Source organism: Helicoverpa zea, chromosome 16 (genome assembly GCF_022581195.2).
Source record: "Helicoverpa zea isolate HzStark_Cry1AcR chromosome 16, ilHelZeax1.1, whole genome shotgun sequence".
NCBI classification, from domain to species: Eukaryota; Metazoa; Arthropoda; class Insecta; order Lepidoptera; family Noctuidae; genus Helicoverpa; species Helicoverpa zea.
In genome coordinates, this window is record NC_061467.1 from 7,933,344 (window position 1) to 7,959,796 (window position 26,453).

A 26,453-nucleotide genomic window follows, 5' to 3' on the forward strand; every position below is an offset into this window, starting at 1 on the left:
ACATTCCATTTTACAGAACCAATGTTGGTAAACGCTCGCCTATGGCACGAATTTGCAGTGAATATAACTCTTTGTGCGGGAGCTCGGACAATTTTGACATTTTCCATGATCCCTATAATAAATTTAAGCGCAATGTAAATGCCTCCTATAAATTAAATTTTGCACAAAATTGACCAATTTGAATAGTACCTTGTCATTTGCCTCTATCGATTCTTCTTCTTTTTTTTTATTATTATTTTTGTTATGCATAGTTTGGTTTAGTTTAATTTAAGTTATTTTTAATTTGAATGTTGTGCGCACCTGTAATTAACATATTTACGCAGGACTTATTACAATTATAAACTTATATATGTGAAAGTATTTGTAAATAAGTTGTTGGTGTGCCTAAATAAATAAATAAATAAATAAATAGATTATAGTGTAGTGCCATCTGTTGGTAATTTAAGGTATCTTTTAGATAGTAAATAGTTTCCGGGCCAAATAAAAGGTGGCGACTCTTCGTTTACTTAGCTGTCAAAATGTACGGAGTGTCCTCCCCCTGGTGTATGTCAATGGTTTGTGTAGTGTTGTTGTTTGTCAGAGCGAAGCTGTTGTCAATAAAAAAAAAACATTCATTTCATTTTATGATTTTGCTTACCATAATTTCGTTTTATTCGTGGAGTGCGCGTCTTCGTTGGTCAAGTTCTCGTGATTTTCATAAATAAGAGGTTTTGGGCGAGGTTTTCAATACTTTCAAAATGCAGACTTCAGATGTAATATCATCTTTGTTTTGGTTTAAAAACGACAGTGATGTGGACGACGAACAAGAACCGCAGATATTAGAACAGTTTGTTCATAATGTTGAAGATTTTAGTTCGCAGTATGGCAGTGAAATCAGTGTTTCTTATACTGCTTTTAATCTACGAGGGCCTCCCTCTAATTTTCCTGACTACGGCGACTATCCACAAGCCTTCGTTATGGTAAAAGTAGCTACATTTTTTGTTGTCGAGTGTATTTATTGTTCTCATTTAGATTATTTTAATTTAGAAGTATGGCTGTTTTGCCGCGCAATTTTGGTGATTGTTATTCCGCCTACCGAAAGAGAGCTTTAGGTCAGTGGGTCGTCTTAGGGTTAAGTAAAAAAAGAAAGGGATATTTAAATATATTTTTGAGATATTTTGATGTATAAAACTGAGAAGCTATTTGTATTTTTATTTTGAACAAGTTTTTTATACACTGACTGCCCAAACAGTGAGTTCAGTACCTATCCAGATAAAAATAATAACAAATAAAATATGGGTAGGTTAATCTTCAGGTCACATTTTATCAATTCATAATATTTGTTTTTCTTAACTTACTGAGTTAACACCTAGTGTGAGATTATGAACTCAAAAAACTATGTGCCTTTTTAGGGTTCCGTAGCCAAAATGGCAAAAACGGAACCCTTATAGTTTCGTCATGTCCGTCTGTCCGTCTGTCCGTCTGTCACAGCCGATTTACTCGGAAACTATAAGTACTACAGTGATGAAATTTGATGGGAATATGTGTTGTATGAACCGCTACAAAAATATGACACTAAATAGTAAAAAAAAGAATTGGGGGTGGGGCCCCCCATACATGTAACTGAGGGATGAAATTTTTTTTTTCGATGTACATACCCGTGTGGGGTATCAATGGAAAGGTCTTTTAAAATGATATAAAGTTTTCTAAAAAACATTTTTCTTAAAGTGAACGGTTTTTGAGATATCAGCTCTCAAAGTCGTAAAAAGTATGTCCCCCCCCCTCTATTTTTATAACTACGGGGTATAAAATTCTAAAAAAAATAGAGGTGATGCATGCTAATTAACTCTTTCAACGATTTTTGGTTTGATCAAAGTATCTCTTATAGTTTTTGAGATAGGTTGATTTAACTGTAATTTACGGAACCCTTCGTGCACGAGTCCGACTCGCACTTGGCCGGTTTTTTTAATCTTAATAAGTATTTACTTTATGTTTTTACAAGCCTTTTTATTATTGATTTATTAAAATTTTGCTTTTTAACTTCTTACAAGCTAGTTTAGGGGCACATCTTATTCCACTATTGATGAATGTATCTTCTTCGTACTCAAAAACTAGACCAATTACAAAATTAAAAGTGAGATTCAAATAAACGTTCTTCGCCTAATTGAACTGGCTAGAAATAATAAAAAATGCTACAAAACATCAGTATTCTATTAGATTTTGTTTTTTTTTATATTTCAAAATTAGAAAGTGCTCATTATTTTTTTCTTCATATGACAAAGACTCCTTCCGCAAACTTCCTGATGCAAATTAAAATCAAGGGCAACCTATTAATAAACCACTTGAAACTAACCATTTTCTTAACATGTGAAGGGAGGACAAGTTTGTGTGTTTTTAAAAGTAAACAAATAACTTTTGAAGCCTTGAAATTGTAAATGTCACTCGCCATTTTATTTTTCATTTTTTATTATCAACATGTCAAAAAGATATCAACTTTTTAATTTATTGTTGTTCCTAGTTGTTTTTATAAAAAAAAATGAATGTTACCTGAGTAAAGCCTTTTTCTTTCGAGTTAGTCTTTTTAATATTTCACATCTAATGTTATTATTTTATTTACCATAGTCAGTTTATAGCATCTATATTTCATTTTAGAGAACCTATGGCACTTGGTGGGAAGAGGCCCCATCAGCTCAACAAGATTATATGCCACAGAACGCAAGTTCTATCACCAGTCAAGATTTTGTAGGTAAGTGTAATAAATTGAGATATTCAAGTATTTTAAACAGCACACTAAACACTAAGGAATCAAATCAAATAATTGTAGCATCATAAAAAATATTCCTATAAAATAAAAGATTCATACTGGGTTACTTGCATAGTCATGAAATTATTAAATAGGTCCTATTTTCAATAATAAAGATGTCAATACTGTTACAATTCAATAATAGAGGTCAATCTAAAAGGTACTGGTCAATTCTCCATAACTTTATTCAAATATGCAAATACAATTACACTAATGGCAACTTATGCAATTTACTGCTAATTAAAACTATGTATTTGTCATTCAAAGGACAATCTTAATGATATACCTACAAGGTAGCATCTATTAAAATTGTTAGCAACATGCAACTTGCATTTTTGTCATAGTTTTCTGAAGATACACTAACAATTTGCAATTAAAACATATATTAAATGCATAGTACCTATTATCTACTTAAATATAGCATTCTTATACAAGAGACACTTTATTTTACCTACTCTTTTATTGTCAAGAGAGCAAAATACATTTTAAAATTTATTTAAAATCTTTTCATCATATTCACATGCAGAGATTTAAAATCAAATGTTATGTTAAAAAACATTGTCTGATCTAAATGTACGGTTATGTGCGAAAACCTTGTCCATCAACCATGGCATATGAGGCTTACACTCAGCAGTAGATGGTAATTTTCTGGTATGATGATGATGACCATGGTATCCAATACAAGAGCCCGTTGCAAACAATATGACTTTCGGCAGAAGTGTCCTTCGAAAAGGCAGTTTACCCACTTGAAGTATCGATCTTCGAGACATACAACCCTGGTGCTCTGGTCCGCATTTGGGCGTTAGGACCAACAGCCTGGATGTTGCTGTGGGAAGGGGAACCGGAGTATGTTGGAGACACGCCTAGGATATTCAGCCCTCCGATACGGCAGCTTAATGTACCGACACGGTGAGTTGATATTTATTTTTTTCTAAACCCATTCGCAACCACTTTATTGCTGGTGAATATTTCCTTGTGTCGTTGCTTAATCCCAGTAACATTCATCGTTCCATTTTGGGAGTTATTAGGGGCTATATTCAGTAGGTAGAATGTAAGTGACATGAAATATAGTAATTTTGAAGATGGTTTATGTCAGCATATTGAGGGAGGAACAGCGATTGCACGAGCGTAAATCTCGCGAAGGTCCTGCACTAATACTAAGATCTTACACAAAATAAGATTCATTTGTGAGCTACTGCTTATTTTCACATAATTCTATCGCTAACCTTAGAAATATTCGGTCAACCACCCGCTTTACGGTAGTTACAGAAAATTCTAGAAACTCACCTATGGAAAATTTTCACATTACGCATGTTAGCAGTCGTCAATCACAATTTATTTATTTAAATAAATACAACGACCGAAACCTACACAATATCAACAAAATGTATGTCGCTTAAAGTTATATTTTCGTGCACGTGATTCCATTCTGCTATGGACAAAAGTACGAAGTTTGAAAGAGAAAGCCTAGGAGAATTTGTTTGGCAGACTTTGCTTTTCCTCGACGACTTTCCGGTCTCCAAAACCGTGATAAAGTCACGTGTTTGTACCAATTTCTTGTTAGATAAATGTTACGGAGATTATGTTGTTGTTTCATTAACTTTTTGTAAGTAATTATGCCGTCAAAATTAAGGAGTAATAACTGGTTTAATTATTTAGTATTTTTCTTGCCTTTACATATTCTTCTATCTTGACGGGTTGTCTAAGTCTATCTAAGTTTTGGCTCCTTATTTACTCAACCAACTTACCATTCCTTTATATAAAATTAAATTATCTTCTCCCAGAATACTAAGGCTGGAGTTCAACCACAAACTTCTACCCTACTATACGGAGTTGGATGCAGTATTGCTCCGAGGCAAACAGCCCCCGAACTTGGTGAAGAACATGAGGAACAATTTCTCATACTCATCGCTGTTTTATAAGAAAACACAGCCCGTGGTTGAAAAAGGTAAGTCGCACTTTTTCTAAAAATACCAGAAGAAACGTAGGATTGGTCCAAAAATGATAATCATTTTTATCCCAACTAAATAATATAAAGTCGCATTGGTTAGAAGCTCTATTGTAAGCAATACTTTATGTATTTCTTTTAAAAGATTTTTATTCTGACGCTAAATATGTCCCTGAGTCTACATACTTACCTACTTAACAGTCTTCCCCGCAATGACGTGCCAAATCCAAGCGTAAATAGCCTATCAGGTATAATTTATGGTTCCTAAACCTTATGCAATATTCTCTGAACTCTCCAAGGAGGTAATTAATTACTGTCATGTCAAGACGGAATTAAAATAAAAATGATTTGCAAGTACGTAGCTGAGCTCGGATTAATGAGGTGTGGTTTAGACAAAGATTTAGGTAGATAAGGTTCCTTTTAGTTACCTAATCTTGTAAACTAGGTAACCCGGTTAGTACGACTAGGAAATGCGCCTGTTACGTATTCTGGAAACAAAAACTGGAAAAATATGTCTGACTTCCCATCATTTATAAAAACTCTGATTACCAAGAATCTAAACGTCCAAACAGAAAATAAAAGTATAATTATCTTGGACGGGTTTAGTGCAAAACCGCGTATTTTCTTGTGTATCTGTTAGATAAAAAATATCTTTCACGGATGGAACCCCGAAGGCTTCCTACATACAAAGATATGATACGAGCTAAACTAAGAAAGTTAAACATTGTCATATTTCTATGAGTCATAGATTGATCACAACATGAAAGAAAGAAAGTTGTGATAACAATTCTTATTAAAGTCTTCGTACTTGAAGAAACTTTTCCCCCAATAATTGAACACGGTCTATTCCTTGAGATAAAAATACATTTAAATATTTTCCTTCTAACAGGTGTTCCCACTTTTGGCTCACTTTATAGATTTTCACTACATATTTTCAAAACCGTAGTGTCGGTCAATGAATGAACTCCCTTGCCATAGGTAATGCATTATCGTGCACAATTATCTAAAAATAGTCACGATAAGAGAACCTACAACTCGTATCGATTTTATCCACTACGTATTACAATAGCTATTTCTCGAGAACTGCACAGACGCAATACTGAAACGTTTGTCCATGGTCATGGACAGCCATTCAACCACTGATTATTATGAACCTTACTGCACCTGAAATAAAGGTCAAATTGCACTTTTCTCTTCAAACTGATGGGTGATATCGGTCCCCTAATAGTTTACCAATCGATTCTCATCTTTATATCGAAGTGTGTAGGATTGAAAATTCTACTTCTTTAGTTAATGGTTGCAGTGAGTACGTAAGATTGTGTTCAATGCGTTTGTACCTACGATTTTTAATTGGATTTATTATAGTCACGTTACATGACTGATGACGTCAAATGCTGCTACTTTTTATCGTCTTGTGAATCTGTGTAGGTGCATCAGCGCATCTTTTTAGATTAGAACGTAATATCTGAATAGAAACGGTTTGCGTGGCTTTCACTATCCTGATTTTCTGAATGAAATGGATCTGGAAAGGCGAGAGAAATGGATATGAAAAAACATCTTTATATCCAAAAATCAAATACACCCAGTACTTGTCAAGTTTACACAAAATAAACGTCATCATCCTCCGAGCCTTTTTCCCAATAATGTTGGGGTCGGCTTCCAGTCTAACCGGATTCAGCTGAGTACCAGTGTTTTACAAGAAGCGACTGCCTATCTGACCTCCTCAACCCAGTTACCCAGGCAACCCGATACCCCTTGGTTAGACTGGTGTCAGACTTACTGGCTTCTGACTACTGGTAACGACTGCCAAGGATGTTCAATGACAGCCGGGACCTACAGTTTAACGTGCCATCCGAAACACAGTCATTGTGTCTTAGAAAGTACATACAAACTTAGAAAAGTTGCATCGGTACTTGTCTGACCTGGGATAGAACCCGCGCCCTCATACTTGAGGCTGGTCCTTTACCCACTAGGCCACCATGACACAAAATAAAACGTAATTACTCCAAAAAGATTCAGTAGTTTTACCTTTAAAGCATAATAATTATACCTACAGACTTTGATAAGCAAACATTTTTTTTACGATTAATAACCCTTTATTTCTGCCGTAGTCAAGCTCATAAAACTAAACAGTTAATTAAATACTTAACTGAAAGGTCAAGTTTATTTTTTCACTAACCTGTTTGGGTAGTTTTAATTATCTCGTTTTTGATTGTTATAAAAGATAATTCAAATTAATTTTAAAGCGCTTTAACTGGTGTAGTTTTTGCATTTTTACATTTTACTCCCGAAATGCAAATTTGCAGCGAATATAAAGTAAACACGTCTGTCTTTACTTTACACGTTTGTCCAGGGCCTGTTGTTGTTGTTACCGTTACAGCCTTTTTATCTTCCCACTGATGGGCACAGGCCTTCTCTCACACGGAGAAGGATAAAGCATTAATCACCACGCTTGCTCAATGCGGTCACCAAGGCCTGCTAAGTTCTTTTTTATTTTATCTAAAAATAAACAAGACTTATAGCTCTATAATCAATACTCTTCCATTCGTTCGTAGAAGAAGCAATATACTAATAGATGAATGGTTTTCAGGTCAGCTGCTGAACAGGATAATCGCGTCAAACCTTCATGAGACTTTGGTACCTCAGATTGTTGAGCCTCGAAATCTGAAGCAGATTGATACAGGACCACCGCTGGGCGACTTTCAGAGATTACCCGTAAGTAATATATTTTTTAAGGAAGAAGAAATTCTTTACGTGAATGTAAAGTTCGTTTTTTTCTAGCTGTTTGAGCTTCCTAAACATGAGATCATTAGTAAAATTTTAGTGTTCTCAGAAGAAGTACGTCCGTAAGTAGTTCTTACAAGTCCATATTATTTGCCAGATCATATCATTCATATATAAAGTTCAAAGTAGGCATACGAAGTTTTATTCACTTGCACTTGTGCGAAAGGTATATGCTTGTTGTATAATTTTGCAATTTCTTTATGAGTCACTGGGAAAACAGCTCGCTAGAAGCCATGCATGCTTTGTTTCACACTTTTTTGTAGGTACGTTGATTAAATTGTAACAAAACGGAGGTACCAGTTAGGGTCAGGTTGCTTAATTCGTTACCCATTAGTAATTATTCACGAGGTGATATAAAACAAAATTGGCGTCATAAGTATATGTTTAAAATCAACAAAATAATGTGTAATTTAATTGTAGCTCGTAAATATTTGGCGTAAAATGCTTTATATGTAAGTACATAGCAGTACTTACTAATTATAGTCTTAATTAGTATTTCAGAATAAGAATTAAATTAATTGAGGAAATCAATAAGACGAAATGCCTTTTAGCTGTAATTCTCTTTTTATCTTATTTGGAACAAACAATATTGTACGCACAAGTCTTGATGATCACAAAACAGAACCTCTCAAAGGGACTGTTGTGATTAAACTTGAATCCATAATTCTATCTTCGAGTTAACATCATAATAGTTAATTTATTAGTTGCACGTGCCGTTACGATAAACTTTCCATCAGCCGACATCTCTAATTCTATGAAGCCGCATAGGTGAAGCATTAAGGTTAAGGATCGCCTAAATATAGTAATAGATTTCTTGTAGTACACTTAATTGGTCTAGTATTTTAGCACCTGTAATCGGCTTCCGTAACTGGGAACTTTCCATAACGTCGCCTCAGAGTGAAATTGTAAGAGACATAATTTTTCAGAAGGAAGATAGGTATATTTGCGATATAATCTTTCTAGAAACGCAAAAAAATGCATTTCAGAGGTTTTCACTCTAAGACAATAGGTGGGTTGATTTCAGGTCAGTAAAAAAATTACTAAGTATATTATGTTAGTTACCCGACTGTCGAACAAGAGAGAGGGTTTTGAGCACATATGTCTAATTCTCATACATATGTCTTATTCTTTGGCATACTCCACAGTGTTCTTTAAATAACGATTGAAATGATTATTGCGATGTTAGTTAGTTCATAAATAAAGTGACTTAGGCGCACGAGTCATCAAAAACAATAGGAACTATAAATATCTATTAGTACGTATTAGGATACAATAAATTGCGCAAATATTGTTGGGTTTAAGCACTGTCTTATTTTAAAATCGTGATGTAATAAAACGTGTCTAGGAAGGCGGTTTCTATTTGGTTATTTGCTATAATAATAAGTAGTTTTATTTCCCACGGAATACTTATTCAAAGAAGAAAGCAAGTTTTGCTAATTTATTTGTTTCGTATGAGAAATTCAGTCATTTAAACTTAATGGTGGAATTACTGCTGGCCACTTTTCTTTCTTATATTTTTGCTCAAGGAGTCCCTAGGCTAAAAAAGACTTCATTCTCCTTATGTAACATCATCCCAACACCCCATAAAAAGTCATCTCCCGAGCCTTTTCCCAATCATGTTGGGGTCGGCTTCCAGTCTAACCGGATTCAGCTGAGTACCAGTGCTTTACAAGAAGCGACTGCCTATCTGACCTCCTCAACCCAGTTACCCAGGCAACCCGATACCCCTTGGTTAGACTGGTGTCAGACTTACTGGCTTCTGGCTACCCGTAACGACTGCCAAGGATGTTCAATGACAGCCGGGACCTACAGTTTAACGTGCCATCCGAAACACCGCCAATGGTGTCTAAGATATACTTAGAAAGTACATACAAACTTAGAAAAGTTGCATTGGTACTTGCCTGACCTGGGATCGAACCCGCGCCCTCATACTTGAGAGTCTGTCCTTTACCCACTAGGCCACCACGACTAATCACCCCATAAAAAGTAACATATATAAATTAATATCACACACAAAAAAATAAAATCAATTTTACAACACTTCGGAAAGACGATAAACTCAATACGGCTCCGTTATCGATTTCCTAAGCAAAGGGGGTAAACACTGGTGCTACGGAAATGTTGTGACGTCATTATGTTACGTTATCAAATTGTGGATGTTCTTCGTGGTTCGTGTCAAATTGTGTAGGTAGTTGTGACATTTATTTGTAGGAGTATTGTGGATTGTGGATGCATTTGTGTAACGGCAAATATCTCTCACATATGAGTCTAATACATCCCGAATCGTTTATTGCGAGTTTCTCAAAATGTATGATATCGTCTATGAATAGATCTGATTTACGGTCTTTCGCCGCGACCTCTAAAAGTTTCTCATAAAAACAAAATACCGCAAAGTAAACATTGTAGAACTGCTTTTTTAGTTGTTTTTAATAACTTTTCGATCAAATCCAAGTAGTATTGATAAATACAACGGTTTAAAAACTGCCGCAATACAAACATTACAATTTTTAGCTTCAAGCGTGTCACTAGCTGAGATAGGTTCTACCATTTTCTTTCGATTTAATGCGTCATCAAAAATACATATGAAAACTAAGATTTCTTTATTTTTCAGGATGAAACTATACTCTGTGTGATGAAGTACTTGGACATCCAATCCTTATGCCGTTGCGCTCAAGTGAACAGACATTTCAACCGGCTCGCCTCAGACGCTATACTGTATAGAAGCATAGACCTCAGGCCTTATTGGCATTGTGTCCAATCACAGGTAAAATATATCTATAGTTATGTATATCTATGTATAGTTGTATAAAGAGGAAATAATTGTATTTTTGTTTGTAATGAATATACTTTCTCAAAAACGAATGGACCGATTTTTTAAAATTAATTCACTGTTGGAAAGCTACGCTCTTTCCGAGTAACGTAGGTTATATTTTATCCCGGTACGGGCCGTAGTTCCCACGGGACTTGGGTAACACCGCGGGAAAACGCTTAGTACATACACAAACTAGTTATTATCGGCAACTTCACTTGCGTTTTGAGAGAACTACATAGAAAATTGTATTCCTGGTGCCTTTATCAGGATGCAAGCTATGTCCATACTAAACTGTCTTTGAAATCGGTTCTGTGGTTATAGAGAAAAAAATATTATAAACAGATACGATAGAGTTAAATCTAAATAGTTCTGTTTGATCGCTACAGAAAAAAATATTATAAACAGATACGATAGAGTTAAATCTAAATAGTTTTGTTTGATCGCTACAGAAAAAAATATTATAAACAGATACGATAGAGTTAAATCTAAATAGTTCTGTTTGATCGCTACAGAAAAAAATATTATAAACAGATACGATAGAGTTAAATCTAAATAGTTCTGTTTGATCGCTACAGAAAAAAATGATTGATTGCTACTAAGATGTTCCTACTGGAAAAATCCAATTAACAATCAGTTGATTGCGTTAAAAAGGTGTTATTGAAGATTTCCATCGCGGATGATGTTTATTTTACCTCGTTAATAAATCGCTTGTTTTATATGTCACACGAAAAAACTAGGTAATCTATACTTCTATACTTACTTAATATAATAAAGAGGAAAACTTTGTTTGTTTGTTTGGTTGTAATGGATAAACTCGAAAACTACTGGACCGATTTTAAATATTCTTTCACCATTAGAAAGCTATATTATCTGCGAGTAACATAGGCTATATTTTATCCCGGTGTGGGCAGTAGCTCCCACGGGACGCGGGTGAAACCGCTGGAAAGCGTCTAGTGTCAATTAAAACATAAGAATTATTTGAATGTCATGTAAGTTTACAGCTACACTGGAATCGAGGAAAATAAAATTAGTTTTCAAAATTAAACTAAATGAAAGAGTGTTTTCGTCTTAATATGTTTTGAAACAGAGACAAACAAGATTGCTCCAATAATTTCCACTGTCATCTCAAGAAGTTTATTTAGTAGGTACAATTGTTTTCCTCTCTCACTAAACTTGTTATAGTGTAGACCGGCCCTTACAATACGGTAGCCGACGCGTATTGTTTGGAGTCACGTGTCGCGATCACGTGCCGAGTTCAAGAGTCTATTTATCTCCTTTAACTGGTTTATTACTTTTTCATTTTATTGGGGGATCCTGATTAAATAACTACATTATATATTTATCATCTTCATAATGTTTAGGGATTCATCAAGGTAGGCTTCGTTGTTTGTGGGATTCTTTACAAGCGTGGAGGCAGGAAATTGATTGCTTGAATTGAGAATAAAGAGATTTCAAATTTTGTTATTGAACATTTTGAAATTCTTCTTAGTATAAGGAAAATGAAGTTATCTCTGGGTTTGCCGGACTTACACTATAAATTGTTTTGCCACTAGAAAACTTTATTGCTGACTGTTTTCACCCCTCGGCCGTGTTTCAAGAGCATATAATTCTGCATTAGTTAGTTTCTCTACAAAACACTCAAAACTCTTAATCTGTTTTAAAATTACATTTACATTATCATAAATCTCAGATATTCTAAATTCCAGGTGCTGATAACACTCTCAATGCGTTGCAAATTCCTTCAGAAACTCGATCTATCTTGGTGCGGCAGTCATCGCATGATCCAGCCTAATTACGTAGTCAAGTGAGTGTCCATTGCCATTGCTATTGTTATTGCTAACGCAATACCTCAACTTTGTAAGATTAAGGCTATTTGTTTACGTTTTGTTGCTTCTAAGTTGCAATTTCCTTGAGTTTTTAATGTTTCCTTATTGTTGTTGTAGTTGGGTACTTTTCTTTCATGTTCTTTTGGTTTCTTTTGCGTTAAATGTACTTGTTTTTGTGATAACAGGTGAGGAAGAAAAGTGTCCAATAAAACTTCTATGTACTACGTATAAAATTTTATAAAGAACCATTTGGACGAACTCGACATTCAGTAGTGAATTTAGTCCTGGTGTCCTCTTTTATATCATACTTATTCGAATATGATCGCCAAGTAAATATAAGCTCCGTAAAAAAAAATTCATTAAAAATAGTAAAAGCCTGTATAACAAGTTGTAAACCACATAAATAAGACGTAAAGTGTTCAAATATACAGTGACAGTGTTTGCAGACAAAAGTGGCATGTGAAAGTAACTTTTTTAACCGAAAGCATCATACAGTGAAGTGATTCAGATAAAAACAAACTTTTAAGACAAATTAGTACAAAATCCAGCAATATTGTATGTAATTAAAGTTAAACTGAACATAATTGAAGCCAGTGAACAAGTAACTGTAAGTAAATAGACATTAATAAGTGAAAAAAAAAAAAACGCTTTCTGCAAGCCAATTCAAATTACCAAACGACGCTTCAAAGCTTCAACGATCTTTACGCCTACAACCTGTACCGATAATTCGCACGCATCGTTAGTGACGGGGTGGCGCGTTGGATTAGGCGCATAGCTGAATAACGTCCAGAGTGGTTACTGGATCGAATCCACCTGACGCATGTGGCTTTTTGCTTACTTTTTTGGTTTTTGTATGATTGCATGTATTTACTACAAGTTTTCTTTAAAGAATTGGATAAGTTGAAACTTCGATTTTTTTTTATTCGTTAATTTACTGCATTTTATTGTCAAAAATGCCTCTTCAACGAACACCTACGAAATCTACTAACGAATACGTTACTCTTCGTCGGCACAGAACGATTACTAATGACTCACTTGACCTCTCCTTTGGATCAACAACTTCGGAAATAGAAAGACCTAATGCGATAGATCTGGATCTGCACTCGTCAATTCGCTATCGATGTGACATAGAAGACCTAAAGCAGGAAATACTACAACTAAGAAAAGAATTAACGAATGCCCATGAAGAGATTAATAAATTGAAAGAAAATATGCTACAAACAAATAACAATGAATCAATGAAATTACGTCCAGAAACTAACCATGCAAAAAAACAAAGTACGAAAAAAAGACCTAAAAAGAAAAAAGGGCAAAATATTAGAACGTCATCGCCAATCTTTTCAAAAGGTAACTCCAGCTGTTCGGATGCATCAAGCACTGATGATGACACTATCATCGAACCCAACAAATTAGCGATCGGCCAGGACTCAACGACAGCAGAGGGCACGACATTACCTAATTCCCCTCAAATAACTCAGGTAAATGCTACAATTAAAGCTGCTCGAAACATGGAGCTACAGGATCAAACAACGCTAAAAAGCAATGAAAGTAATGCTCGTGTTACGATGGATTCGTGTACCAATACACCGAGTTTGTTCAACAACACGCCATCTATGGAGAGAAGCAAACAACAACTTTTGCAACAAAAAAATAATGAACAAGTAAATACTTTGTCGCAGTTTTGTAGCCCGATACCAGATGGCACCACCAGTTTGGTAAATTCATCGACACCTTTGTATAATCATAGCAGTAGTACATCTTTTAATAAAATTTGCATTATAAGTGATAACAATGTAAACAACATACTGAAAACAGCTGAAAATACTTTCATTAATTCTAAAATAATACATTATTGTTTTCCAAATACAGGAATAACCGAACTGTTTGTAAATCTAGATTTAAAACTTGTCAATTATACTTTACAAGATTACTGTATTGTTTTGTTAGGTACAAAAGACTTTGAAATGTCTTTTAACTACAAAAAACTAGTAGAATACATTAAAAATAAATTAGAAAAAATAACTCATACTAATGTTATAATATGTTCACCTAATTTTAAACTTGGTACCAATGTATATTTATTTAATAAGAGAATTGAAGCGTTTAACCACCATCTGTACCTAAGTAACCAATCATATGAATTTGCGTTCACCTTTGATACTAACAAACATTTAAAATATACTTATGATATGTTTTCAAAGTATTCAAATAAAATAAACAACACAGGTATATATATTATTTTCAATAAATTAAAAAACTACATAACAAGCTTAAATAAGTGTTACGAACAATTTAAACATTCTACTTTACAGCTAAATGAATCAAATTCATTTGATAAAATTGATTTGGATACACAGATGAGTTCTAGCAATCACAAAGAGTTTTTTCGTTTACAATAAGATACGAGTAATGCATCAAAATATTAATGGGTTCCTTAGCAAGTCAGATATATTATGTGTAAATCTACAAGAACTAGATAAATGTTCAAAAAATGTGGATGTAATTTGCTTAACAGAGCACAACATGAACAAATTAGACTATGTGCATGTAACTTTACCAAACTTTAATTTAGGTGCATACTTTGCCAGAGAAAATAGAAATGGTGGATCCTGTATACTTATAAAGAAGATTCATAAATATAAAGTATTACAAGATATATGCAATCTAAGTGTTTGTAATGAAACCGAGTGTTCAGCTGTAGAACTGACTGAACATAATTTAATTATAATTTGTATATATAGAACACCAAAGTATACCCAAGAAAAAATTGGTATTTTTTTTAACACTCTTAATGCAATAATGTATTTAGTACAAAAATGGAAATCTAAAAAAATTATCTTATGTGGTGATTTTAATATTGACTTGTTGAAGAGAAACCCTATTTCTTTAAGATTTGAACATTTAATTGATAGCTTTAATATGAAAATAGGTTTACGTGAAATAACTCGCCCAAGCAGTAAAACATGTATAGATAATATATTTAATAATGTAAGAGGTAGTAAATGCGAAGTAATTGATCTTGGTATGTCAGACCACACTGCTCAGATATTGACGTGTCCCGTCAAAAAAACTTGTACACTCAGATATTGGTATACAACAAGAAGAGATTATAGTGAGGAAAACGTATCAAAATTTAAGGAATGTTTACAAAGCCTTAAGTTTCAGGAGGTATTTGATTCAAATGATCCAGAATTTGCCTTTGACAAGTTTTTTGAATATTTTAAGCTATTCTATGATCTTTGCTTTCCTGTCATAAAAATAAAAAATACATGTGTTAAGACAACAAGGTGGTTGTCCAAAGGAATAGGTAAATGTTGTAAAAATAAGAGAAATCTACTATGGGATTATCGAGCCAATCCTTCAGAAAGTAAAAAGCAAATTCTTAAAAATTACAGTGCACGCCTAAAAAAGATTATAAAACTTACTCAAAAGTGCCAGAATAATTATTATATATTAAACGCAGACAATAAATCAAAGGCTACGTGGAGAATAATAAATGCAAATAAAGCCAATTTTCCAAAAGAATATATTACACAAATTAAAGTAAATGAACAAATAATAACCGATCCCAGTAACATTGCTAACGAATTTAATAACTTCTTTATCAACGCGGTAAATGTTGATGATAACAATAAAATAAAATCTTTTTCTGAAACAACACAAAATGATAAAACTGACAGTAGTAGCAGACACAATACATCACACTCTTTATTCATGACCCCTGTGATTCCACACGATATATTTTTGCTTATTAAATCTCTAAAAAATACCCAAAGTTCTGGTTATGACAACATTACAACCTCAGCAATAAAATCGGTAGCGCACATCATTAGTCCAATTCTTTGTCATATCATAAACTTGTGCGTTGAACACGGCGTTTTCCCTAGTAAACTTAAAAAATCTGTCATCAAACCGCTTTTTAAAAAAGATGACAAACAAAACGTCGCATGCTATAGACCGGTGTCTTTACTCCCAATATTTTCAAAAATTATAGAAAAAAATATTTATAAAGCAATCAACACGTATTTTGAAAAACATAATCTATTTACACAAGAGCAAAAAGGTTTCAGAAGGAACAAATCAATCAATATGGCTATTCATGATCTTTTAAAACCATTATATTGCAATATAGACAATCGAACACCTACAGCTACACTATACATGGACATGACTAAAGCCTTCGATTATGTCCATCACCAAACCCTCCTTGACAAATTATATAACTATGGAGTTAGAGGCAATGTCCACACATTATTAAAATCATACTTGACCGACAGATATCAAAGAGTAGAAATAGATAGCATATGTCCAATTAGCAAAACAGTAAAAAACTACTCTTCAGATTACAGGAAAGTGCATTCTGGTGTACCTCAAGGAAGCGTATTAGGGCCGCTTCTTTTTCTTATCTACATTAACGACTTCCCAAAATCAATTGAACATCCAATGATTCTTTTTGCTGATGACAGTACAGTCATTTTCACAGATAAAGAACTAAAGTCGTTAGAGGCCGCTATCAACACTACCCTCAAATTATTAATAGAATGGCTAAGGAAAAATAATTTACTTATTAATTTAAACAAAACTAAAATTGTCACGTATCCACAAGAAGTGCAACATTCCCTAAATATAGAATTTAAAGAGACACAAATTGAAGAGGTGAACTGTACCAAATTTTTGGGAATTTGGATTGATAACGACATGAAATGGCAGACGCACATCGATACAGTATGTAAAAAGTTAAATCAATATTCATATGCCTTATTCAAATTAGCTAGGGTAGTGGATCCATCTGTTGTACTAACAGCATATCATGCCTATGTGGCATCTACTCTTAAATATGGTGTCATATTTTGGGGTAATGCCACTAGTGCAGATTATATATTTAAAGCCCAAAAAAAATGTGTTCGTGCTATAGCAAATATATATGTACCAGACTCTTGTAAGCCTCATTTCCAAAATTTAAAAATAATGACATTTCCTTGTTTATATATCTATGAGGTAGCTATTTTTGTTAAAACTAATAATAACATGTTCGCAAAACCGCAATCCAGGCGAAATGCGCTAAAAATTAGTTCATTACCTCATAAAACCGCGCTTTTTGATAAAAGTTTTTTTAGCATGTCTACCAGAATATATAATAAGTTACCTGTAAAAATTTTGAAAACTTTAGATTTAAATGATTTTAAGAAAAAATTGCAAACATTTTTAATTGATAAGGCTTATTATTCAATTTCAGAATATTTAGATGATAGTTAGTTAAAATAGTTTTTATTGTTATGATTTATTATAAGTTTAGTAGAGATATTATAAGTTTTGTTGTTTTGTTTTATTATAGTTTTAGTAAGATTTGTTAGTGATAATTCAGCACATTATAAAGATTAATGTAAGTAACCATATAGATTTTAACTAGTATTAGGTAGGTAACTACCTACTTATTATATCTGTACGCTCTACGAGCAGGGCATAGTGAAACTAAACATTATATACCAACACCTTGTAACCTACCTATGTTCACAGAATAAAGAGCTTTGACTTTGACTTTGACTTTGACTAAACGAAAACAAGTGCTAACAAATGTCAACATAATTAGGTATACCATACTTGTTAAGTAAAATATCTTGTCTTTTTTTCTGGAATCACCATAGTCCACTACAATTGAGAATGATGGTCATACTAATGCCTTCAATGCATTTTAACAACCTGCAATCAGCACTACTTTATAGGCATAAAAAGTCGTACTTTATAAGATATAGTTTATATCTATTTAATAATGTTTTGTTATAATGATATTAAATCTCAAGGTTTTGTTTCTCAGTTTCCTGAAAGACAGCGGCGCAGAATTAACACATTTGCGCATGAATTGCTGCAAATTTGTTGACAATACCGTGCTAAGAGCCATCGTTGACACCTCTACTTGTTTACAAGGTTTGTGTTTTACTATAATGTATTTGAAAATTAATAGGTTTAGATCCTGTTTATGAATAGGTTTTGCAAATCTCAGTTTCCATGGTACCACCAATCTTCAAACCAAAGAAGACGGATCACAATCCATACAAAATTGCCCCACGTCCTATAACAATGTGACGTATCTCAAAAAAAAGATAAAAATGTTTAAAAAAATATGGCATACTCTCCAATTCATTTTTTTTACACCTTCATACGAAAAAAATGCTTTAAAAATTGTTCAGGCGCTGTTATGAAAACGTCGTTCATAGAACTATTAATGGACTATTTTATTAAATTGTTTTTTTGTTTGATAGAGTATACCTCACAGGTGGTCCCATAATCATCAGGTCAGGATCTGATGATGGAAACCCTGAGAAATTCAGGGCAACTTTTGAAAGTTGTAGGCATGCGAAGAATAAAAACTTGACTATAAGGTGTATGTCTTATAACAATATGCAACAGTGAAGATTTGGAGCTGACCTGATGATGGAAACGAAAGAAGGTCGAGGGAACTCGACAACTGAATATGTGAACTACCTCGTGTTTGGGCTTGTATTATTTGTATTGAATAGACCTTTGCAACAGTGAAGATTTGGATCTGATCTGATGATGGAGACCAGAGAAGAGCGAGGGAACTCGACAACTGAATATGTGAACTACCTCGTGTTTGGGCTTATATTATTCGTATTGATGAGAACTTTCCACTTATGCGGATAGTGACAACTGTGCTTGTCACTGAAAAGCCAAAAATAGGAAGAAGTCGGTGGGGATATAAACTTAGGTACATCCATTAGACACCGACTTCTGAGGTAGTTTACATATTTTGTTGTCGAGTCCCCCCGACCTTCTCTGGTCTTCATCATCGGATCAGCTCCAAACCTTCACTGTTGCAAAGGTCTATTCAATACAAATAATACAAGCCCAAACACGAGGTAGTTCACATATTCAGTTGTCGAGTTCCCTCGACCTTCTTTCGTTTCCATCATCAGGTCAGCTCCAAATCTTCACTGTTGCATATTGTTATAAGACATACACCTTATAGTCAAGTTTTTATTCTTCGCATGCCTACAACTTTCAAAAGTTGCCCTGAATTTCTCAGGGTTTCCATCATCAGATCCTGACCTGATGATTATGGGACCACCTGTGAGGTATACTCTGTCAAACAAAAAAACAATTTAATAAAATAGTCCATTAATAGTTCTATGAACGACGTTTTCATAACAGCGCCTGAACAATTTTTAAAGCATTTTTTTCGTATGAAGGTGTAAAAAAAATGAATTGGAGAGTATGCCATATTTTTTTAAACATTTTTATCTTTTTTTTGAGATACGTCACATTGTTATAGGACGTGGGGCAATTTTGATCCATCTTCTTTTCTCTCAGTTGGTAAAGCCGTATAGCGTGACAAAAAAATGAACAAGCCCACTTCCGCATATTTTATATATTAGCGAGAATTTAAATTACAAAAAAAAAAAACATTTTTCTAAAGCTCAAATATCAATCAAAATGACAATTAGAAGAGCATTTCATATAAAAGTTTTCAAGAAATTGCGTTGATGTTTTAGAGGTCTGCACCCCAAGCCCATCTGGTTACATATTTTTTTCAACACCATGGCGATTTTCCTTGATTTTTCCTGCATAGTTTTAAATAAAATTGTAGATCTTAAATTATTCCTCGATACTTTTAAATAAATACTAAAGCATACACTTAAATTTTTCCAGAGCTATGCCTCCGATCAGTAGTAGGCTGTTCAGACTGGATATGCCTATCAGCACTAAAGAGGCTTAAACGCTTGGATCTATACAGAACTGATATCACCACGTCTGCTGCCGTCGCCATCATCAGGTCGAACCCGGGATTGAGACATCTTAATGTTGGTAAGATATTTTGTTTTATATAAATAGTTTATTGGGGCCAGACCAGAAATTATGTAGTGATGGTATATGGTATGGTGCTGCGGGATTGTCCGAAAGAGTTACCGGGGCCCTGGTACATGACCGCACCAAAGGGCGTCAGAAGGAACATGGTGGGTTTTAGTCAGTAAGAGTCTGACACTCCCTCACGCTGCTAACTCACAGCGGGAGGGGTCCTTTGACGATGTCCCTTAAAACAAATATGGTAAACTAGCTTTCCGCCCGCGGCTTCGCCCGCGTGGAATTCGGTTCACCCCTCCCGCTGTGGGTTAGCAGCGGTGAGGGAGTGTCAGACTCTTACTGACTAAAATCGTCGTGTTCCGTCCTAGGCCTTTTATATACCAGGGCCGCGGTACCTCTTTCGAACAACCCGCAGCCGCGGCTGGCCCTGGCGCTACTGGGCCCCACTGATTTCAAAACAGACTAATTCGCGGCGAACCTTAACACCACGATACAGAAAAGCACAACGCCATCTATCGAGCTATCGGGAAGCTCGCGATTGAACAATGAGCTACAGGTTAAAGCGCGAGATATCATTGCACTTCTTACGTATCTTAAAAAAAACAACGTCACCACGTTTTAAAAAGCTATCATTCCACTTCTTATGTATTTTAAAAACACATCGTTACCACGTTTTAAAAACACCCAGCGCCATCTATCGCATACCTCAAGAACGAAATAACTTAACTAATACTTATACCAATTAGTAATTCGTTGAATTATAGTTAATTCAGGATAAGTAGATGTAAAAAAAACAGTTAAGACGATAAAACAAATCGTACGTCATCCCTCGGGAATTCCTCATTTTCGAGGATTCATTATCGTATCATTTAGCTTCTAAATTTATATGTTCATATTCGTTTGCAATATATAAGTAGATGTAAAAAAAAACAGTTTAGACGATTAAACAAATTGTACATCATCCCTCGGGAATTCCTCATTTTCGGGGATTCATTATCGTATCATTTAGCTTCTAAATTTACAGGTTTATATTCGTTTGCAATATATTACCTTGTTTTAAACGACACACAGCGCCATCTACAATCCATCCATCAAGCAAACAATATTTTTGTTTTCCCTCGGGAATATCTATTTTTTTCGGGATAAAAAGTACCCTATTATTTAATCCGGACTTCTAACTTTACGTCTGCAAAATTTCAAAGCAATCGGTTCAGTAGTTACGGCGTGAAAGCGGAACAAACAAACAAACAAACAAACAAACTCACTTTCCGATTTATAATATTAGTAAGGATGGTATGACGCGGTTATGCCTTCATTTCTTCGTCACTTTTTTTTGACAAGGTATGACGCCGCTTTTTATCTATTTTGTGTTATAATTAGTTTTGATTCATGTATGCCAAAGACAATTGATTATTTTGATAACTCGATCGAGTTTGTAACACATGAGACGAGAAAGTAGTATTTATTGTATGGACTTTTGCAGTTGACAATTTGAACTTGTAAACTTGATTGAATTTACTTTTGCGTTTGCTTGTAACGTTTGTAAATGATTGAATTTGCAAACGTTGCACAAAAATCTGTCATACGACTTATTTATTGTTTCAAAAGTTTCCTTCAATTAGTTAGCACTATGTCACTACAACATAAGGTACAATTTCCAATACACATCATAATACAATTTCACCCCAAAATATGTATGTTTTCCAGGTTCATGCAAAATGATATCATCAATGGACGAGGTAGCAATAGCTCTCGGCGCAAACTGTCCCAATTTAGTGTCAGTTGACTTCTGGAAGTCTTATTCTCTAACTCCTAATGGCATTAGAGCGCTTGGCAATTGTAAGAAACTTCAAGAACTTGATGTTGGCTGGTGGTGAGTTATTTTCAAGTTTATTGTAGTTCCTATTGCGAAGTATTTTAAGTAATGATTATAAATTAAAGAGTTTTGAAGATCTGATGTAAAAGCGCGTATGTATGGGTTTTATCAAAATAAGAATCATATCAGATAGAGATTGTGCGGTTAGATTATATGCCTCATTTTCAACAAATCGAAACAATATTTTTACTAAGGTGCGTAAAAATATTGACAGTGAGTGGCACCATTTAACTATAACGATAGCTGAACCATTTTCAGTTGTCAAATCGCCGATTCGACCAATAAAGGACAATTTCGCGGCTGGTCCTGGTTTGATTAACCTTATAGTTACATGTTGAAACCTATCCTAAGATTTTTTTTTTGTATCTTTTGCATATTCATGTGTAACTTCCACGCACACATTCATACCACCATTTCGAATATTATTCAAACCCAATAACCACTCTAATGGCACACACCACTTTATTACCTAATAACCAACTTACATAAAAGCATAATATATGTCCCCCAGCTTACAAGCAGGCGGGTCGGGCGAGTGGCTGGCGTGGCTAGCCGGCGCGGAGCTGCGCAAGCTATTCCTCGGAGCCCTGCGCGGCGTCTGCGACCGCGACCTCCGGGCTCTGCTGCCGAGAGCTCCTAAGTTGGCGCAGTTAGATTTGTTAGGAGTGAGGGCTGTTACACCTGATATTTGTGACGCGTAAGTGTTTGATTTTAACTAGATATTTTTTGAATATTTTTATCAGTTTCCACCATATACAATAATTTAATGACTTCTATGAAACTTATATCCGCAAGCTAACTAAATCTTTTCTCGTTTATCGAACCCAGGGATTCGGAAACACTATAATCGAAATCGTATGAGCAAAATTAATCATGTTCTCAAAATTTTCTTCGAAACCAATTCAGCTGTATGGTGGAATAAAGAACATTGCAGGGCGTTGAAAATATAGGATATCTTGGTGTATATATTAACTTTTTTAATGTTCAATAATTTGGTTTACAGGATCCTGGCGGAATGCAGGGACCTCAGACTTCTGGATGTCAGTTTCTGTGATCAAATTCAAGAATCACAGGTACATATTGTGTGTTACTTAAATTCTGTGTTTTTATTAGATTATAAATATTTTCCAAGAAAATAATACTAACAAAACTTGTTACTAACAAAGCTTGTTATTTGCATGCCGCGAGATGCAGTCATTATAGTTTGACTGTGGTATAGTTTTACAAACTTTATTTAATTACTTAATTAATGCTTATTTGATGATGTAAGCATACTTGTAATTAAGGCATTTGTACTAAAATTATATTTATTAGCTTTTTTGTATTTTCAGGTATTAGAATGGCGCGAGCAGTATCCCCATGTAAGCATAAAGCGATCCTTCCAGTCAGCTAATTTGAATACAGCGCCCAATCCATTGTTTTTGGCACCGAGTTTAGAATAAAATTATAAAAATCCAATTCCACGGATAAATTTAAATATCAAAATAAAAAGTGTTGAAAATGTCATGTTGGATGTAGAATGACGCCTGGTTTTACCAATAACCGTCTGATTAAGGTAAACAACAGTTTATATAATTATGAACTTTTTCACTGATAATATAAATGTTAGTTTTTCATTGTGAAATTGTCCCGTAATATTTATGTTGAAAGGTGTCATTTGTTTGTGCAGAAATAGACAGGCATTCCATGCATATTGTAATATTTTAAAAGACAGAATACAGTATGTATACTACGGAATACCCTAAAGTTATTGGCTAATAGTATTTTTTGGGATAGTTGAAGTCTCAGCTAAGAATAATATTGGTACCTAAGCGATAATATAAAAATGTTAAATTACAACAGCAGCAGCACTGAACAAACTTATATTTCAATATAATGTGATTAAAACTATTTACAAAGAATACGCAAGAAATAATATAATACAAGCTGTTGATTTGCATCCGTGCCATATTCAAGGAGGTAATTATGCTAATGATTCTCGACCCAAATCAATAAAAAAATTGGTACGTAATTTTTCTTCTTTAAATTTTTTTTCGGAATTCCGTAAATGTCATTTAGCCTTATTTAAACTTGGCGCGTATGTTACTGACGTTAAAACCGTGCTGGACCCTCACACAAACGCAAACACAAAGCATACGCAACGATCACTCATAAATTTCATTCATAAAATTGGATTACTTCGGAAATACCACGACATTACAATGACAAAAAAAGCAGTGCATGTTAGTTATTTCCCATCTACTTTAATTCCAATCGATTATTTACGTATTGTATGTCCTCCTCCTGAACTATGGCACAAATGCAAATCAACACCTTGTATAAACATTACTTTCATTGATTGCTTAATAAATTTTATTTTTTATATTTATTCATAATTCAGATTTTATTTTGTATAATTCTCGAATATATTAACGAAAACCTGATTTTATGACGGATACACGTACTGAGTTTTAGGAAGTGAACCAAAAATGTAATTTTAAACAAAATTGATCTTTTATTTGGCTTTAAACACTAAAAAGACTGATTAAAATAATAAACACAACTCCTCTGAATGGATTATGCATTTAAATGAGTTTTGAGGTGTTTTTTCGATGGACGAAGGAAAGATAGCGGAGATGCTATAAGGAAGGCAGGTAGTTCAAGCAACGTACGATAAACTTGTTCAGTTCATTGGAGATATTATTATTTTGAAAACAATGGGCGGGTTCTAAGGACGGAGGATAAATAATTTCGACGCCATCCTTAACTCATGACAGCTAAACGTGATTTTTGCTAGATGGTTTAAAGGTAATTTGTACATTCGATGCGTTGCAGGCTTTTTATAAATACTGCATTCGAATCTTAAAATATTAAAAAAAGATTTTTTAAATAAACATCGCCATTTTTTATGTATTGTTTGCTCATTTTCTGTTCTCTGACAGAAAGTCCTGAATACATTTTTTGCGTATATGAAATTACAACGTATAAATTTATCAACGTCTAGTTACCTATGTAGGAAACTAGATGTGTCATGTAGCTATATCGGGTGTGTCGTTCATAATCACATTAAATGAAATGCGTTAATATACTGGTTAATACATGTCGATTATGGCCAAGAAAAAAGAAAAATACGTGAAAATAAAAAAATGCATTTTTCAAACAAAGTAAATAGAATAAAAATGTGCGAAAATTAGAACACCATATAGAAGTCAGTCATTACAAACAGCTGAAATTCTCCCTTGAAAACTGACAGCTGTCAACTGATCAAAACATTCGCTACTCCTTACTTTATCTCTGCTTTACACATGATGTTGTAAATTATAAAAACGAAAAATGACTCCTGTGGCTAAACCACTGAATGGATTAGGTTATTTTTTTTACAATTCGCCATAGAATATCATAAAGTATATGCGATAGAATTTAATGTGATTATGAACGACACACCCGATATGTACCTACGTAACTATATAGATAGTAGTAGATATAGTAGTATTGTAGCTTCTAGATGCATTATATTTTATAAGCAGTAGATATAATGACTGTAGAAACACTATGGCAATTATACATGATATTATAAAACATGATGCAAACAGAATTTGAGGGAACTATTGCCTTATTGAAGAGACAAAAGAAAAGATAAAAATACTATATTTTTTTACGTATCAGCAACGCTGACAACATTGGATTCCTATTTACCTTGTGTATGCGTAAATATATTTTTCTGTACTTGTCAAGTGTGACAATGACAAAGTGAATGTCCAATATTTCGATATATTTTCGTACCAATGAAATGAGTTCAATTTGGCTAGTCTAGCACCATTATTGACAGAAATTGACAGTTTCAGCTTGCAACTGTAATTATTAACTATACTGTAGCTAATAAGTATATTTATAGATGACGTCATAATTTTACGAAATACACCTTACACTTTAAAAGAAGCTTGAGTGGTAGCTTTGGTCTAAAAAAATTATCACGTAGTCACTCCATGGTAATATGCCAATTATATAATATAGAAATCTGCCGTAGCTGAAAATTATTGTGAAAATGGAAACTCGTATTAAGAAGAGAAATGCCTTTGTTTTATATACAAAAGTATAAAATCTTAATTTTCATTCATTAATTTTGCAGCTCGTGCATATTTAATGTAGGTAGGTCAGTCAAAGTGATTCTGTCAATTAACTTCGTTTTATCTTGACGTCATCGAAACAATTAGCGCTGGGTGCATAATGTGGTCTTAGCATAATATTTCCTTGATATTTTGGAAATGTTTACATGAAATATATGATGATATTTACATATTTTTGCAAAGTTTTTAGCTCGGTAAGAGTAATTAATATATGTCTAATATTACTAAGACTTATCGTAATATATATTTTAGTATTATTTTTAAAGACAATGGACTTGTTGGGAAAGAATTCCTTGAATTTCGACTTTATGAAGTATATTTTTGACAAATGTAAAGGGAGTCAGTGCAATGGTGGCAAGTCCGAAATTTCAGTCATAGCAGCTAAGATTGTAATGATATTAACGAAATATATATTAGTTGTTCTTAATAAAAGTGCTATAAATAAGGTTTGTTTTTTACTTCAGTTGAAACTCCCCAGTAAAATTAATATGTGATTTC

The 26,453-nt window shown here is 33.9% G+C and overlaps 1 protein-coding gene across 2 annotated transcripts; it reads left to right on the forward strand.

Moving 5' to 3' along the window:
- Nucleotides 1-559: 559 nt before the first annotated feature.
- LOC124637297 (F-box/LRR-repeat protein 4) lies at nt 560-23,851 on the forward strand. 2 transcript variants are annotated; one of them, XM_047173653.1, is made up of 13 exons: nt 560-959; nt 2,632-2,725; nt 3,499-3,691; nt 4,567-4,730; nt 7,321-7,445; nt 10,126-10,278; nt 12,033-12,130; nt 17,968-18,077; nt 19,821-19,976; nt 21,681-21,846; nt 22,361-22,546; nt 22,853-22,922; nt 23,181-23,851. In XM_047173653.1, exons 1-13 carry the CDS (start codon nt 738-740, stop codon nt 23,289-23,291), a joined length of 1,848 nt encoding a protein of 615 aa, XP_047029609.1. In that variant the 5' UTR covers nt 560-737; the 3' UTR covers nt 23,292-23,851. The 2 variants fall into 2 exon arrangements, with proteins under 2 accessions (XP_047029609.1, XP_047029610.1); XM_047173654.1 differs by having other exon boundaries at nt 3,502-3,691.
- Nucleotides 23,852-26,453: the final 2,602 nt, after the last annotated feature.

Coding starts and splice junctions, on each gene's coding strand:
- LOC124637297 (XM_047173653.1), top strand. CDS start 738: ATGCAGACTTCAGATGTAATATCATCTTTGTTTTGGTTTAAAAACGAC. Junction 12,131..17,967: donor CAGCCTAATTACGTAGTCAA/GTGAGTGTCCAT, acceptor TTTGTTTCTCAG/TTTCCTGAAAGACAGCGGCG. Junction 22,923..23,180: donor ATCAAATTCAAGAATCACAG/GTACATATTGTG, acceptor TTGTATTTTCAG/GTATTAGAATGGCGCGAGCA.